Below are 18,565 nucleotides of genomic sequence, written 5' to 3'. Positions count from 1 at the left end.
TTTTCAGCTTTTTTTATTTTCATGTCATTACAACATAACTGATGGTTTTTTGCTTTCGCCCACACTCGTGTTATGGAATTTCAGTAATGTTCTCCCCTACTGTCTCTGGTAAGCATGCCTCAGTCAGAAATTTAACACACGTGCGAGTGTGAACATTTATGATACGCCATTTAGATGTAACACAGCAGCGATGTGTATGTGCACCTGAAATTTTTTTTAAATTCTGCTTGGAAAAAAACTGGGTTGATTGCATTATTGAACATGATTTTAAGAAGGCTAGCTCATGCAAAAGCCACTACTTGTGGAAGAGATTTTGTGATTGGGGAAGATCATGGACTGGAGGTGCATGAGGATAGCATTCAAGAACTAGTGATGAACGAAGAAGTTGATTTCTAGAAGTTGACGGTAGATGAAGTAATGGATCCCTTTTGCACGCACCAGCAAGAGTTCATGTGAATGGTATCTCGTCTGAGAAAAAGAGAAGTAAGGAGGAGTACCTCATATAAAATGAGATTAGAGAGATGTGTAGAATGTGGGAATCTGTGCAAAAGTCTGTAGAAAAGAACCACCCAAATGAAGCTGTAGCAATGTGCAATCTCTCCAACAACAAGAAAAATAAAAAAAAAATTTACCATTTCCTAGAAATCCTAAAAAAAGAGGTAAAAGCAAGTGTCATTAGATAAGGTTCTTTTTGAAAGCGAGTCTTTAAATCGCCCTAAATGATAATCCTCTTCTCTCGTCGTTTAGAGTAAGTTAATAATTTGTAAACATTATCTTTTATCTTTATCTGTATGTTTATTTATGATGTTATTTATATATTACGTATATTTTATTGCCTTATGTATAATTTTTAATGTATTTAATTATTGATTGAATGCAGTTTTTGTTAGTCATTTTTATGTGAATGACTAATTGTGGAACGAATTATCTGAGTCTCCATTATTTCCTGCAGGAAAGTTTGATTCGCATAACAAGCTATTTGGACAATGAGCACGTTGGCGGAACGAATTAAGCTTGTTAACCAAAGTTCCACTGTAGCTGTTTCTTCCTCATATAAACAACCTCTACAGGTTGAGTCACTACAAAATCCTATGACATTAAGATGCTCTTTCAGAGTTCAGCCACCAATAAGTAGCCCAATAGCTCTTCAAATACAATTTTTGCTAAGCTTTATAAGCTCCTTTTGCCTAAAACTAGGAGAGTCACAATCTGTTTTGCCTGTTACTTGGTTACTGCCCGAGATGCTTGGTTACTGACTTTCAATTTTCAACCAATCTTCGCGCTGTTTCTTCCTGAACGAGTTGAAAACAGTATTTCTAATCAATTCACATGAAATGCCCAAAGCTGTCTCGGGATCAATGAAGAGAATCTTGGAACCATTTCTAGTCACCTCTTATCAGCCAATTCATTACCTTAGATACCTGAATGACCAGGTACCCTGCAAAACTTGACTCTATTGTTGTTGGATAAATTACACAGAGTGCAGTGTAAAACTCCCAGACAACACGAGAAGTCATTTCGGACTTCTGGAGAGCCATCAGAGCAAATAAAAATATATCTTGAACTAAAATCTCTATCTATGCAAGTTCTACAACACATGAGAATTACAAAGATTTCAGTCTGAAAACAATGGTGTAGCCAGGGCCGAAACTAGATGCTTGTCAGTTCGATCAAGCTCGCATTTTGACACCACCTTATAATGTTGAAGGATAGGTCAAAGGGTGAAATTTGCATGCCCTTTTCATCTGGCGCCCAGGCACCAGATTGCTTGCAGATTCTCCCCCCACTCCCCAGTTGCGGCCCTGTGGGCAGCAACCTAAAGGATATGATAAAAATTAAAAACATTTCACCAAAATATTCCCATTAACATTTCATATGAATGAAAAAAAAATAGAACGTCATCTAGATAAATAACATATATAAAGTGCCGAAAACAAATAAAACGTTATTTCAAAAGAGTTATAGATACACCGCTCCAAAAATAATGAATCTATACCATACAATCAATCACACAAATAATGACATAAGATCTAATAACAATATATTCACGTTTTCTATGAATACCAGTCTAGAATCTATATTACAACAATAATACAACTACATGATACAATCCATCTGTATGGAAAATTTCTTTGTTACATAAATACAAAAAAAAAAAAAGCTTTATATTGAACAATTATAAACTGACCTAAACCATAATAGGCTGTTGCTAAGAAAAATAATCCACGGAGAAATCCTTGTAGACCTACTGGAAGGACAGGTATGTCCCTTGAGGTCAAAAGTGTATGTTGAATGTGTTTATATATATGCTTGTATATATGTTTGTATGTTATAATTAAAAAAAAAATGAGAATGCTCATCACAGTACATAGTCAAACTTTTGTCGGCATAATATCTACTTATCCTATCATGTAAAACATTTCAATGAATCAGGTACTCTGGGACTAATGACAGTTAATATTCAAAGTCATGATGGCCCCTTAGCTCAGAAAATCTGACTCGTAATACAAATACAACGCCACAACAGGCAAAATGCCCAACGAGGTGGCTGAGAAAAGATGCCCATAAAAATATGGATGTCATATATTTCAAAAATATAGCAACCCAATTAAAAATGCAATTAACACAAATTATAAACAATATATACACATGATAAAATATTATACAATGCCCATAAAGAATACTTATGGTTGTCTTATTCTAAGAATGGATAGCTTCTCGATTTACCCCAACATGTTTATCGTACTTCTTTTTAAACGTGTCAATTGTGTTACAATTTACTACCTCAGGGGGTAAGCTATTCCATTTATTAACAACCCTATTAGAGAAAATCCCTGCGACACCATAACCTTGCATTGCCCCTCACCAAACGATACTGGTGTCCCCTTGTAAAAGCAGTCGATTGGCAGTGTACTAAAAGTTCATGGTCCATCCTACCCATCCCATTGAAAATTTTAAACACTTCGATCATATCTAAATGAAATACCTTTTCATTTATTATATATATCCTATTATAAAACCATGAAAACATGGCTTTTCACATGCAGCTTTTCATCACATTATATTTTTTTACATCTGTTGACAAGGAAGCAGACAAGAAAACAAATGGGGGGGGGGGGGAAACCTGATATGTACTTATTAGCTATTTACACTTAATTTTTTTAAGACAAAAAAAAATAAAACATACTATTAAGCCAGGGTTGGTGCCATTTGGCATGCTGTGAAATTAAGAATATGAAAAGCTTTGTCACAAGAATGAGTAAAGTATAGAAAAATAGTAGAGAAATTTTTGTTTACTGTAAGTATCTCTTATAAGAAATAATTTTAAGTTGTAAAATAGTTATTTCAAGATTTTGATTCAATACAATAGTCTGCACCAGGGGTTTTCAAACTGTGCAGTGCAGCGATAATCTCTGTCAGGGATGCCAACGAGCAGCAACAAAGGTTCTTTAGAGCGATTTTTTTTAGACTGCTGTAGGGAGCTGCAGATTAGCATTATTTAGGGGGAAAGAGGGCTGCAGGTGAAAAAGTTTGAGAACCCCTGGTCTACATTTCATAGACCATTTTCAATTTCATACAGTGACAAGGTCTTAAAAAACATGAGCTCATAAAACAGTTTTATATAAAAGAACAAAATAAAAAAAAAAAGCTAACATTTTTCGACCACCTAGAAAAGCTATCTAGCTGAGCCAATGACCTGTTGTGAAAGTTGAATACTATATTGTATTTTTCAAAATTTAATCAAAAGAGACAATGGAGGATTTCTTTCAAAAATAGGACATACCGCAAATACTCTATGAGAGCATTGATAAAAAGTATGTGGCGTGTGCAAAAAAATTTTTCTTAGAGAATGAAGCACATGTAACATTTTTTGTGCTAATATTAAGTAAAGGTTGGTCAATACAGATTTCAGTGGTTTTATTTACTGAAACCACACACATATCCACTTATCCAATTTTTTTTTCTCCTATCAATGTATAGAAATAGGACAAATGCTTTATCCTCTTATTAGTACCCACTTATACACATTCGATAGTACTATTTCAAAAGATAATGCCATCTAAAATTTAATTTATTTTAGACCTTATAAATTTATAACTTTCAAGTTTTTTCTGGCCCACATCAAAGATCAATGATAAAGGAAGAAAAATAAACAAATACTAGGAATTAAACCAAAACAGAAAATTAATTAATAAATAATGGCTGCAAATTCAACTCACTAAGCACTAATTTTACATTCCACATATTAATTACCTTAAAGAATAAGTTCGCTGGAGCAGCAGTTGTGTTACGAGCCAGAAAATATTTTTCCCATTCAAAAACAGCTCCACTTTCTATAAACATGAAATTCCAATATTAAAAATAACTACTTATGAAATAGGTCAGGCACATAACATGTATAAAACATATTTTTTAAGAACACACACACAACCAACCCGAAAAAAAGTATTTCTATCAATAACATATTATATCCTTATAAATCTAAATGAGAAAAATATTGTAGATGAAAATAGGAGAAAACTTATTTATAAATTTATAGACGCAAGTCGCCCAGGTCGATATGACATTTACCTATAGTACCAAAGGAGGATCAAAGGTGTCGCTAGTTCAATACCCAATGTGTCCTTCTCTAAATCTTTCCTGACATGGAGGTACAATAGAAATGACGATAAGCAAAACTCATTATTACCGCAGGAAGTTCCCCCCCTCAAAAGGCTGGGTGCGCCAACCCCTCACTGAGATATAGGAAAAACATTTCGAATTGTGCCTTTCAAATTCAGTAATAAACTGTAGGTTCCAGACCAATTAATCTGCAGAAATGACCATGGAGCAACAAAAATTATCAATGATCATAAATTTATAAAATTTTATAACAGAAATATTTGATGATAAAGTGGAGACTTTATCCCAGAGATTTTCTATAAAAAAATTCTAGTTGATAATATAAGATGGCCGACATGAAAATTCCTACATATAATCCACATTATTTATACATTTAAAAAATTTATTTCTTGGTACGATTATATTTCCTTGCATATCACACATATTTGCAGTTTTTTCTTATGGCTGGGATTACACTATAAAAGTTTGATACAAGTTCTTTTATAAAAAAAAATAAAAATGCAACCAATAAGCGTATCGGTTACATTCGAGCGAATGTAACCAATAGGCTCATTGGTTGTTTTTTTTCAAGTTTTGTAAAAGATCTTTTATCATACTTTTATAGTGTAATCCCGGCCAAAAATAGTTAGAAACTTTTTTTTTTAATTATCAACAAAAAAAAAAATTTTTTTTAAGATCACACATAGCCTTATGGGAGCAAGTAGAAGGATCAAAATTTTTTTCAAAAAATATGACAAATTCTTTTCCTTAAGATTTCATTAGTGGTGGTTTAGATAACTATCATTGTGAACATTCGATTTGAAAGACTAATAGTGCTTTTATTTCGTAGATTATTTTTATGTTAATGGACTAGAACATTCACATCAAGATATTTTGTTTGTGTATTTAATGTTGCTTATTAGGAGAATTTTATCCCTCAAACTAGGAACATTTGCAAGTGCTGCAGAGATTATAGGTCTTTATTTTCGAAAAGTAACAAAATTTGAATGCAATATGCTTTACATGGAAAGCCAATAATTAATATACCTGAAAAAAGCACAAACTAAAGAAATTTATAAAATAAATAAAGTAAATACTAATTAGTAATACTAATTAGTAGTACTAAATTATTAATACTAAATTATTAATACTAATCTAAGCCTCACCATACAAGGCAAATAAATTACTACATATTTATACAGTTGATGCTTGTTATAGTGATCCCCATCATATGGTCCTGACCGGGCATTATATTGGGAGGTAATTATATCAGAAATTCGATAAGAAAAGCAACATCTAGAGACAACTAATAGAATTGTTTATTTGGACAGGGGAAAAAATTACATTACTCATTTTACACTGAAGAGCCAAAAAAACTGGTCCACCTGCCTAATATCGTGTAGGGCCCCCGCGAGCCAGCAGAAGTGCCTCAACACGACGTGGCATGGATTCGACTAATGTCTGAAGTAGTGCTGGAGGTAATTGACACCATGAATCCTGCAGGGCTGTTCATGAATCCGTAGGAGTAGGGGGGGTGGAGATCTCTTCTGAACAGCACACTGCAAGGCATCTCAGATATGTTCAATAATGTTCATGTCTGGGGATTTAGATGGCCAGCGGAAGCGTCTAAAGTCAGAAGAGTGTTCCTGGAGCCACTTTGTAGCAATTCTGGACGTGTGGGTAGTCGCATTGTTCTGCTGAAATTGTCCAAGTCCGTCGGAATGCACAATGGACATGAATGGGTGCAGGTGATCAGACAGGATGCTTACGTACCTGTCAGAGTCGTATCTAGACGTATCAGGGGACCTATATCACACACACGCCCCATGCCATCATCACAGAGCCTCCACCAGCTTGAACAGTCCCCTGTTGACATGTAGGGTCCATGGATTCATGAGGTTGTCTCCATACCCGTACACATCCATCAGCTCGAAGCAATTGGAACCGAGACTCGTCAGACCAGGCAACGTGTTTCCAGTCCTCAACAGTCCAATGTCTGTGTTGTCGGGCCCAGGCGAGGCGTAAAGCTTTGTGTCGTACAGTCATCAAGGGTACACGAGTGGGCCTTCGGATCCGAAAGCCCATATTGATGATGTTTCGTTGAATGGTTCGCACGCTGACACTTGTTGATGGCCCAGCATTGAAATCTGCATAAATTTGCAGAAGGGTTGCGCTTCTGTCACGTTTAATGATTCTCGTCAGTCGTCGTTAGTCCCGTTCTTGCATGATATTTTTTCGGCCGCAGCGATGTCGTAGATTTAATTTTTTACCGGATTCCTGATATTCACGGTACACTCGTGAAATGGTCGTACGTGAAAATCCAAATTTCATCGCTACCTCGGAGATGCTATGTCCCATCTCTCGTGCACCGACTATAACACCACGTTCAAACTCACTTAAATCTCGATAACCTGCCATTGTAGCAGCAGTAACCGATCTAACAACTAAGCCAGACACTTGTTGTGTTATATAGGCGTTGCCAACCACAGCACCGTACTCTGATTGGTTCCATATCTCTTTATTTGCATACACATGCCTGTACCAGTTTTTTTGGCTCTTCAATTTATAGCGATGTAAGTAATTACAATGAAACTACTTTATCGTCGAGTCTGAAAATAAAAATCAAACTAATAGTTAACTGCATGCACATACAATTTACGGTCCAAGAGTATCATGTTGAGCTAATTTTCAGCCCGACAATATAAGTTCACTTGTGTGCATTTCCTCCCTTATAAAAAGAGAAATAATTCATTATGAATGCATATTGAATGGCATGTCATGGTCAGAACTTTCAATATCCTTTCTCTTTAACTCAGATTCTGAGAAACTCTGATCTCGAGAAATGGAAGGGGTCAGTCACACACTGGTATTTATTAGGCATCCCATTGATGTCTCATCATTACAAGCAGAATATTCTTAAATATCCAAAATCCAATACAATAAAGGACACCGACAAACTTTTTATTAATTTCTTTGCAAAAAAAATGAAAAGCATGACAGAGTCGAGTTCGGATGTTATATTGGATTGAATGGTCTAAACAAGTCATTATATTTAATGAACCGGAAGAAATTTGGGACTGACCATATAGATCGTTGTAATGAAACAGTCACATAGTCATGATAATGAGCATTGACTTTATTAACATTTGTAAACTAACCCTTTATATACGACAGTATGAAAAAATAAGTGAAAATGATAATAAAGATGTTAATATAATCATAATAATAAATAATTACCACGAAAATTATTTGGCAGGTTATTTTAGTTCTAATTAAAGACAAAAAATTTTGGTTTTTCAAAAACTAGTTGGTACATAATAAATTATCCAATCTGGTACTTTAAAGTATAGTCAGTAGATAAAGGGTTAACAGAGAAACAAATTTATTTGATCAGCGAATGAAAAATAAATTGAAATACTTATGGCAAAACAAAGTAAAAGGATTCACCATTGGGACCTAAAACCACGAGACCATTTTCTTTTGCCCAATTACAAGGAAATATTGTTTGTGTCCCTGAATGACAGCAAGTGCTTGGATATGAATTATTGTCTCGCTCATCCCGATCAACATCCACGATAAAAAATTTTGAGTTGAGAACTCTGGTGACTGTAGCAGCTCGTATGTCTAAGAGGGTCAACGGGTTCAAAACTTCCAGCTTCATCCCCCTTTTAAAACTATGTTCTTTGATTGACAGCTGAGGCTAAAAGAATATATAAAAACAAAATGGAATAAAATCAGCTTGCAGTTTCAATATGAGTTCAAATATGATTTTTGAATTGTTATGATATTCTGAAACATGATTCTGAATAAAAAGCAAAAAAAATACTATAAAATTAAGACGTATATAGTGAGAGACCAAATAGTAATGTTATACTGGCACAATTATCCTTATAAAGAGGTATCATTATACAAGATTATGTCAAGTAAACTGAAGAAATATTTCATGTTTCATACTCGCTGAAACATTTGTCCGAATGGAAGACGATAGAATATGAAGTGAACTCTTTGAATTATTACATTTAATACGCATGCACATATGATAAAGGAAGAAGCACGAAAGAAATAGATGTTAACGCATTAACTACATGATTGCGAATGATTGAGAAAGCGAGAGACACAGATGCAGAACAGACAGAAATCTTAAATCACTTGGACATTATAAGCAAAGCACAGAATGAGGTCTATTAGATGCTGCCATCTATATTAACGAAATAAATCACAGCACCCCTCCCTTTTTAGTTAGGAAAGTAGTCAATTCCCAGATGTTTTGAGCGAATGATTGTTTGTTTTGGTCTCAGAGTCTTTGTTGCCACAGTTCCGTTATCGTTTGGTATCTGCTTGTTTGCAATCGTTGAACTTGAAGGTTCTGCACTAGTTGACTCATCTTCAGGAATTGGGCTCGATCCGGAAATCTCTGAACTTGTAGGATCTGTAGGATAACGGTTCATCATTTGGTCAGCATGACGTTGGATAACATCTCCGTTATCGGTGATGGCTTTGTATGACACTGGTCCAGTTGGTTTCACAACAGTAGCCGGAATCCAGGATGCACCCTGGCTGTAATTCTGATGTAGACAACATTTTGGCATCAAATTGTCTCACTTTTCATTGTTTTTGCTCTGTAGCTGCATCTCCTGTTTCCACCTTCTATCACCCACCAAATGTGGATGAAGATGGTCCAGTACGGTAGTCAGCCTCCTTTTCATCAGCAGCTCAGCTGGACTGGCCTGTTGTTACTGAAGATGGTGTGATGTGTTGATGAAGTAGGAAATTGGAAAGACTTTCTCCAGGAACCTGAAACACAATGCATTTTAGAGAGTCCTTCACTGACCGGACAGTTCTCTCTGCTTGACCATTTGCACATGGTCTGTAAGGAGCATCCAGTGCTTGACGAATACCATTGCTTTCTAGGAAACAGCGAAAATCATTAGATGTGAACAGAGGTCCATTATCGGAAACTACAACATCTGGCAAACCATGAGTAGCAAAAATTTCATGCAGACCATCAATGGTTTTGGTGGCAGTAGTTGTCATTTGCCGTATTTCAGTCCACTTGGAGTAAGAGTCAATCAGAATCTGGAAGTTTTGTCCTTGAAATGGTCCAGCAAAATCTATGTGAACTCGGAACTAAGGCTTGGTTGTTATTTCCCACAGATGGATTGGAACTTTGGTAGGTGCATGCCTTGCCCGTTGACAGTTCGTATATCATCTTACATAGTTCTCAATATCAGCATCTATGACTGGCTACCATACAAATGATCTTGCAAGAGCATTCATGCGTTTGATGCGTGACATGCAATTCATTTAAAACTCAAGATCGACCTGGCACTGGTATAATTACTCTATTTCCCCACAATAAACAATTCTTATGCACTAATAGTTCATTCCTTTTTATGAAATAAGTTTGGAACTGCCAATTTTTCATCTCAACAGGCTAACCTTTCAGTACCCAATTCAACACTCTAGAAAGTATTGGATCTCTAATAGTCATTTTTGAGATATCCACAGTATGAAGTGGTGGATTTTCTAATTCTTCTATGAATAGTACTTCTAATGGAGATGTGACCATAGATTCAGGAGTTTTTGCATTTGGTAATCTGCATTACTAATTTTCTTTCCCGGCTTATGAATTAACGAAAAATCATACACGTTTAGAAGTAAACTCCACCTTAGCGCACACACACATTCACTGAGATTAAATCTCTTTTGTAGGCTTATTTTTATTGAAAATTCCCAACAGAGGTTGGTGGCCAGTAACTATAGTGAATGAATGACCATACAGAAAATGATGAAACTTTTTTACTCCAAATACTATACCGAAAGTTTCCTTGTCGATTTGAGCATAGTTCAGTTCTGTAGTAGTTGAGTTCTCAAGGCATATGTGCTATTGGTGCTTCTGAACCATCAGGAAGTATGTGACTCTAAACCGCAACAACTCCAAAAGGTGAAGCATCGCATGCCAACACAATGGGAAGCTTTTCATCGAAAGGTACTAACACACAATCTGAACTTAACAATTCCTTCAGAGAATTGAAGGCATCATCATGGATCTTTGACCATTTGAATGGTACATTTTGATCCAGTAATCTATGCAACACTTCTGCAACAAATGTCTTATCCTTAAGAAAACTGTTAAACTGTTATAGAAATTTATCAGTCCTAAAAATGGCTGCTGGAATTGTTGTTTGTTTTTTGGAATGGGAGTCGAACGTATTGCTTCAATTTTTGAATCGGAAGGGTGAATACCCGCAGCATCGATACGGTACCATAAAAATTCAACCTCAGTGATTCCAAAAAGACATTTTTCTCTTTTAGCACTTAATTCAACAACATTTTTAAGTTTGTCTAGCATGCATTCTAATCTTGATGCTAACTGCTCTAGAGAATTAGCCTGATCAAAACGTCATCAAAATATGGAACTACTCCTTCCAAATTTGAAAACAAATTTTCGATCATATTTTGGAAAATTTCAGAAGCAACATTAACAAACACTATATTGCAATCTGTTAGCTTTGAAAGCACCCTTGTGAGTTACGATTGTCTGGGACTCAACTGATGTTTCGTGTACACAAAGCTGTAAGTAAGCCTGAGCTAAATCTATTTTGGCGTAATATCCTCCACCCTTCAGGTTGGACAGTAACTGATTAACAGCTGGAATTGGATAGGGGTGAGCATTCATGGCCTTATTCAAAGTTACCTTATAATTCCCACATAAGCTAACGTAACCTGAAGGTTTAATAAAGGGAACAGGAGTTGACCACTTTGGGTTTTAAATAGGTTTAATAACTCCATCCTGAAGTTTTTTAAAAGCAATCTCTCGATTTTTGGTTTCATTTCAAGTGGAAAATTCCTAGCTCTGAGTCAGGAAATTGAGGATCAAGAGGTAAAGAAATGACAGGTCCTGCAAATATACCCAATCCAGTATCGAAAACCTCGCTGTATTTTTGAATAACGGAAAATTCACAGGATTAGACTCAATCTTTTTAACTCCATCCAATAAAATACCAAAGGCTCAAACCATGAGAAACTCAAAATATTTGTGCATTTGCATTTTGAAATTAGCAGTTGTAATCTGACTTTCTTGTTCCCAAATTTACTTCTACTTTGCATGAACTTAGAAGTGAAATTAAATTTCCTTGAAAATCCCGCAACTTCACAAAAGTGTTTCTAATCTTAGATTTGCAGCAACCAAACAAAGTTTCAAAAGTTTCTTTATACAAATACAATACAAATACAACGCCACAACAGGCAAATTGCCCAACGAGGTGGCTGACTTAAGAACATCATGGATCCCCGAGCCATTTTTTGGAGGCCCTACCTACTACTGCTACACCTCCCACCCCCCGCGGAACCCCCAACGAATCGGTACATGCGGGAATGTGAGTGTACGTGTAGTGAAACCTGACGTGAAGTTTTTTGTTTCTCTGTAATGCTTGTTATGTGTAGCGCTGCCATCTGCCACCAGTTTTTCAAACTATGAGTGAAGTGTTATGATTGAATGCTTTATCATTGTAGGACTGTTGCTCTCTGTGGCGAGACTTTTTAACAGGGAGATCGGCTCGCATTTGCGCCTTGAAGTTGGGAACCACAGAAAACCAACTTCAGCCGACCACCACTGTGGGGTTCGAACCCGGATCCTCGCATCGCGAGTCTGTCACTATAACCACTCTACCACCACAGCGGCGGCATAAGATCCAGAATCAATCTCCATTTTTAATGCATGGTTGTTCAATAAAACCTTGATACCTTGTTTGAAACCAGAAAAGTTAACTACAGAATTCGAATATTCATTTTCGGTTTTAATTTCATGTGTATTATGTGTGTATGCTTTATTTTTCTGAATACTCTTGGCCCGGCATACAGTTCGTATATGCCCTTTCTTGCCACAGTGCCTGCATGTCGCTGATTTGAAACGACAATTAGAATGGTCATGTCGTCCACCACAACCAAAACATAAGTAACTGTTATTAGAAAAGTCATCCTTTGAAACATTTTTTTTTTGTTTCATTAATTAAATTTATTTATGAATTATGAATGAATGAAATTTCTTTTTACTCTTCACTTGATCAATGAAATCAGAAGTTCCTGAATTAGAAACTTGAGAACTGAGAATGAATTTGTTTTGATTGTGAAAACTCAGTTTCAGCTGCAAGGCACTTGGCAACAGCATCGTCAAAATTCAATTTTGGCTCTGCCAATAACTTCCGTTGAGTTCCTTCATCTCGTAATCCACATACCAACTGATTGCGCAATCACATGATAAAGGAAGAAGCAGAAAAGGAATAGATGTTAACGCATTAACTACATGATTGCGAATGTTTGAGAGAGCGAGACACAGAAGCAGAACAGACAGCAATCTTAAATCACTTGAACATTATAAACAAAGCACAGAATAAGGTCTATTAGATGCTGCCATCTATATTAATGAAATAGATCACAGCAAAATATCCAATTATTGACCAATATTGCAAGGAGGATGAAACAAAAACTTACATAATTCATTTCTACAAGTCTAAAATTTTTTTTATATGAATACCTCTAGAATTCGTGAAGGAAAGGGTGACATTTTCACTTCTTCAAAACTCTGATTAAGGATTTTGTTCCTTTGACTTTCAGACAAATTAATTTTAGATCCTATAAAAGAAGGAAAAAAGTTCTGGTTAAACATAATTTATGTGTATGTGTTCAAAATTTGAAAAAATCCCATATTTATATTAAACACATTGAGGCAATATAGAAATTTTACTCTGTTAGTATCTGGGGAAAATCCTTACCAGGAGGAGGATTGAAGTTTGTTAAAGTCTTTGATTCTGGATTCAAGGGTCGGATCTTTTCAGATAAATAGAAAAGCCAAAAGCCATCTTCATCAGTTGAAGGATTTCCCACATATCTCAGTTGCAATCTGCCACCAACATTCTGGATTATCTTCATAAGTGATAAAGGTTCACAACATCAGAATCATTTGAGATAAAATGCATAAGATAATTTTCTTCCAACAATATGAAACACAGGAACTGCAAACTTGTTACGTCAGAACAAAATCATTCAGAAACCTGGGATCTCAAATTTTGCTTTATAATATGCCATTCAAAAATACAATATCTAAATGTCTGTTATATATAAAATACTGTACCTTTAAATTAATGCACATTCAATTATCAGGAAAGTCAATCTGATATACAGATAGAAACTCAAACTAATTATGTCAGATCACTGGTTCTACTGTAATCATTGAACTGAAATTTTCAGATATGAAAGTTATTCTTTTGTACATTTTTTGTTTTATACTAGATACAAAACGTTTGGGGCAAATGCAGCCAGAACCGCTGGTTTGAAGCCCCTAATTTACAGGATCATTTTCCTGAAATTGACTGAGATACATGTCAATTCAATAAAATTCCTATTTCTCATTCCAAAGAATGGTCATTCAATGCATTTTAAAAATAAATAATAGGAAAATCAAAAAATGAGTTTCCCAGAGAACCCTTACTCTAGCAGGCCATTCAGACTGGGTTTTTTCATCCCGTACTGAAACAATCATGTCCTCTTTTATCTGTTCAACTGGTGTGACATCAGAATCCGGCTAGAGAAGGAACATACAAAATAGAAATTGTTTCATTCAGTTTGTGCCATGAGAAATCGACCATGAAGTTCAAGAATTATGCACAGCACAAGATATTGGAACTTACATCATCCAGTAGAGATACGGGAACAGAATTTGCAGCAACATCAGGGCCAAGCAAACTTTTAAAATCAGGTATGCGTTCTCTCACACCTGAAATTGTAAATTATTGGTCGTCAAAACAATATAAAATCATTTGATAGGATACTTTTATGAACTGAATCAATTATGACTTTGTAACCTTTTGGAGGGTACAACATTTTGCCATTCTTCTCACACCAGCCAACTGGATGGCATTCAGAAGTCTTCAAATTGCACCAAAAATCAGCTGATCTATCCTCACCATAGCCTAAAAATCTCAACGTCAGCAAAGGTCCACAGATCATGACAACAGATGCGACCCAATAAGACCCATCTCCTTCTGCATTCAGAACTTCCATATTCATGCCCAGTTTGAAGCTGCTCATGAGACTATATTCAACCTAACCACAACAAAAAATGAAATTACCTCATTTATTGAAAAAAATGAAATAAATCAATAAAGATAAAAATTTTCATGAAAAATTAAGTATAAAATATCCCAGTAATTTACACACATACTATATTGAATATCACAAATTTCAAACACATCAAGGATTGGTTAAAAAATATTATTTTTGAAAGGGAAAAAAGTTTATTTTTGATTTGATAACTCTAGTGAAGGAAAAAAAACCCTATGATTTGCAAATTCCATGATCATAACATCAAATGACTTGATTAGATATCACTCTAGATGCATATACCCTACGTAGGATTTTTATTTATAGTTCATTTTATTATCAGCAGATGGCACGCAAGAAAATAAATATTATGAAGATGAAGAGATTAGTTTTGGCAACAGTGAGTTTGCCAGGAAAAGTTGGTGGGAAAGGCCATGTTATGTCTGTCTGTGATCGTTTTGTATTTTTTGTGTGTGTAATAAATGTTTAGAATTAGAAAATGGGGGCTTGGCCGGGATCGATTTGAATTTGTCGGATTTGGATGCGATTCTAAATCGTCTCGATTCGAGGTTTATAAGCGAATTATGCTGATTCAAGTTTTGTCTTCAAATCGTGTTGATTCATGTAAGCCACCCAGGCTCGAAGGTTCTACGATTGCGGGAAGGTTTCATGTGAGCCACCCAGGCTCAGAGGTTTGACAATTGCAGGAAGGTTTCGTCTTCGTGAGAGTCAGCCTGACAATCATTTTTGTCTTCGCGAGACTGCGCTGAAGATTTCACGATCACTTTCATCTTCACGAAACTGTGCTGAAGATTTCGTGATTGGTTTCATGTTCGCAAGACCGTGCTGAAGATTTCACAATCAGTTTCGTCCTTACCATGGGTCGTCCAAATTTGACAAGTGCATGTCTGTGATAAATGTGAATTGCGATACGTGTTTCACGCCTGTGGAAAAAACAATGTTTCTGACCGAAAGTACATTGCAATGTCATTTACATGCAATTGACTTGAGTTTCCCTTTATGGTGATGTTCCCAATTGCATTTTAAGTATATGCATATATTATTGTCTTTATTTATTTTGTAACTCATCCGTATATATCTTTATGAATTGAGCATTTTATACGAGGTCACCATGTCTTATTTGACACAGGGTATCAAAGAGAACTTAAAGGTGATCGCGAGTGAATTATAGTTGGTCACTACCTCTAATTTCAAAATCATAGATCTCAAGAAGGCCATTACTGAAAGCAAAGAATATGATGAGGAGTTTTCAAGGAGCTGCTGAAAACTATCATAGGTGATAGAAAAGAGGAGCAAAAGAGGAAAGATGCAATGGAAGAGCAGCGAAGGAAAGATGAAATCAAGGAGCAACAGAGGAGAGACGTAGTAGAAGAGCAGCGTATGAGACTGGAAATAGAGAAACTGAAAATTGATTTAGAATCCTGATCAAATTGAAGGACCCTGTTTGAAAATGTTAAAAGTCCAAGCCAAGCAGCGGGTTCCAAAATCTGATGCAAAAGGTTCGATACGAGTGATGATATAAGTCTCTACATAGTGCTCTTTGAGCAACAAGCTTCCCGGGTATTGCTACCCAAGGAGAAATGGGTCACTCATCTTCTAGGACTACTACCTTATGAGATAACACAATTGATTGCTCAAGAACCCAAAGAGAATGTGGAGAATTATGACCTTGTAAAAGAATTGTTGATGAAAAGATTTAAATTGATGGGTGAGAAGTTTCGTCCAGCTGTTTGTCTCACATCAGAAGCAGCAGACCAGTACTTGGCGAGACTTTCATCATGAATTATGAGCATATTTTGATGGCTGGACATCCACTTTAAAAACATTTGATCAGTTAAGGGATTTGATCATCATGGATCAAATTAAAAGGTGAAGCCCAATAGATTTCCGAGACTTATTTAGATGAATGGAGTAACTTTGTTTCTCCTACTGAACTGTCGGAAAAGCTCTTGATGATTACAAAAGTTTTAAGAAACCTGTCAAGACATCACATGCTGGTGAGTGGGAATGACAAAAATTCCCGAAACCAACATCCTGAAATTTCGAGGACAAGTTTGACACGAACAAAGAAATGGAAGATGAAGATATAAAAAAATGGACGCGTGAAAACAGAAAAACTGTAAAAAAAACGAGAGACAAAGTCAAGTAAGATGCTATCGATGTGGTAATGTGGGCCACTTGAAGATGTCCGAATGTCAATGTCCCGAATTACCTAAGAACTACTATAGCTCAACATCGTTCAACAACGACAGAGAGAGAGGAAATGCCAGACACTCACTTTATCAGAGAATTGTGGGAATATCAATGTGCGACAGTACCAAAGTCAGAAAGGTTCCTACTAAACAGATAAAATTAAAAAATAAACAGTTGGTGCACTCGTTGACATGGGCAGTGCAGTATGCATTTTGCATGAGGACGTATACAGACAAGCTGTTGGCATTCCAGAATTGACGAGTAAGCCCATACTATTATCTGGAATTGGTGCGGGTCAGGTGTGGACTAAAGGATCTTTTGAACAGGAAGTCGAGTTGGATGAAAATAGTTCACCCTTACGTGACATGTTGTACCCACAACACAACTGAACTTTCAAACAGTGATTGGAATTGGCATCCAAAAACAGGCTTCATTGGTGTTCGCTGAAAGTGGAGTCACTATTCACAAGAAGAAAATGTTGCTTATGTAGAGAAGTGCTCACAGTGATGGAATCTCATTGCGAGGATCCAGGTTCGAGTCCCACCGGCACCACAGTGGTGGTCGGCTGAAGTTGGTTTTTTATGGTTCCCAATTTCAAGGCGCGAATGCAAGCCGATCTCCCTGTCAAAAAGTCTCGCCACAGAGAGCAACAGGTCTCTACAACGTTACAAATATTCAATCATTGCACTTACTCACAAATTGAAGTATAGATGGCAGCACTGAAATATCAGGCACAACTCTATAGCTACACACTCAGACTGTTAGGTACACTTTGTTCCAGACTCTGCCACGAAACTGGGCTGGAAGAGATCTCGGCAACAGGATAAGTCCTGTGGCAGAACCCCTGGTGTTCATTCATGCTCATGTAGAGTTGTGCTGAATTGAGCCAAGAACACCAACCTGGCCTGGATCCCATTCGTAATGAAAAAATTGAAAGAAAGTCTCAACACAAATTCCAAAAAATCAAATGTTTCAAGGAGAATCATTCTCAATGACGAAAAGCCTATCTACCAGAGATCTCGACACCCATCCTCCCCCGAGAGATACAAATTTGTCGAGCAGGATTTCCCCGGTCAAAGAAATGCTATCAATGGGAAGGCATTTCTTTCAAGAGGAAAACGTTCACAAGACTCAGACTGATAAGAGGCAGACTTATAACAAGAAGGGAAAAAAAAAAAAAATTTTTAAAAAATCGCCCAATAATCAAATTGGTGATCTACGGGCTACACAAAGAACCGAGTTCAGTTCTGTACTGAAATTGAATCCTAAAGACAGACCCGAAGTTAAAAAATTCGGTAAACATTCAGGGTCTTATCACCATTACTGCCTTAACTGTTGTCATAAAGCATGTTTATAATGTGTCGATAGAGTTCTAGTGTGTGCATTTGTTTTCTCTCATGCTTATACAAATCTTATTTTGAATTTTTCCATGATTATACAAATCTATACAAAAATGGATGCTGTGTGTTTTTCTCCATGAAGAGCCCACATATATGTTAGATAGTCCAATCTTAAATAAATTACTCCCACAATAAATAAACAAAATTGACTTCTAGTTTTATTTAAAAATTCATTTCAGTTCTTTAGGTAATTTTTTCCCCCCATTCTTCAAAATCATCTTTCAGAAAAACCCTGCCCCTGACGCTAC

At 36.1% G+C, this 18,565-nt stretch overlaps 1 protein-coding gene across 2 annotated transcripts in view; it reads right to left on the bottom strand.

Moving 5' to 3' along the window:
- The window catches only part of LOC149075246 (scm-like with four MBT domains protein 2), a 38,985-nt gene that overhangs the window by 14,726 nt on the left and 5,694 nt on the right, over positions 1-18,565 (bottom strand). For both annotated transcript variants that reach the window (XM_089242557.1, XM_089242558.1), the window contains exons 5-11: positions 14,466-14,706; positions 14,292-14,377; positions 14,093-14,185; positions 13,377-13,527; positions 13,139-13,236; positions 8,050-8,302; positions 4,255-4,334 (exon numbers count right to left, since the gene is read on the bottom strand). In XM_089242557.1, coding sequence (XP_089098683.1) covers positions 4,255-4,334; positions 8,050-8,302; positions 13,139-13,236; positions 13,377-13,527; positions 14,093-14,185; positions 14,292-14,377; positions 14,466-14,706 — 1,002 coding nt within the window. The remainder of the gene's footprint in view (positions 1-4,254; positions 4,335-8,049; positions 8,303-13,138; positions 13,237-13,376; positions 13,528-14,092; positions 14,186-14,291; positions 14,378-14,465; positions 14,707-18,565) is intronic.

This window comes from Pholcus phalangioides, unplaced genomic scaffold (genome assembly GCF_987345545.1).
Source record: "Pholcus phalangioides strain wild (caught in Gottingen) unplaced genomic scaffold, Ppha-v1.0 ptg000015l_1, whole genome shotgun sequence".
NCBI classification, from domain to species: Eukaryota; Metazoa; Arthropoda; class Arachnida; order Araneae; family Pholcidae; genus Pholcus; species Pholcus phalangioides.
This window is presented reverse-complemented; position numbering and strand designations above follow the sequence as displayed.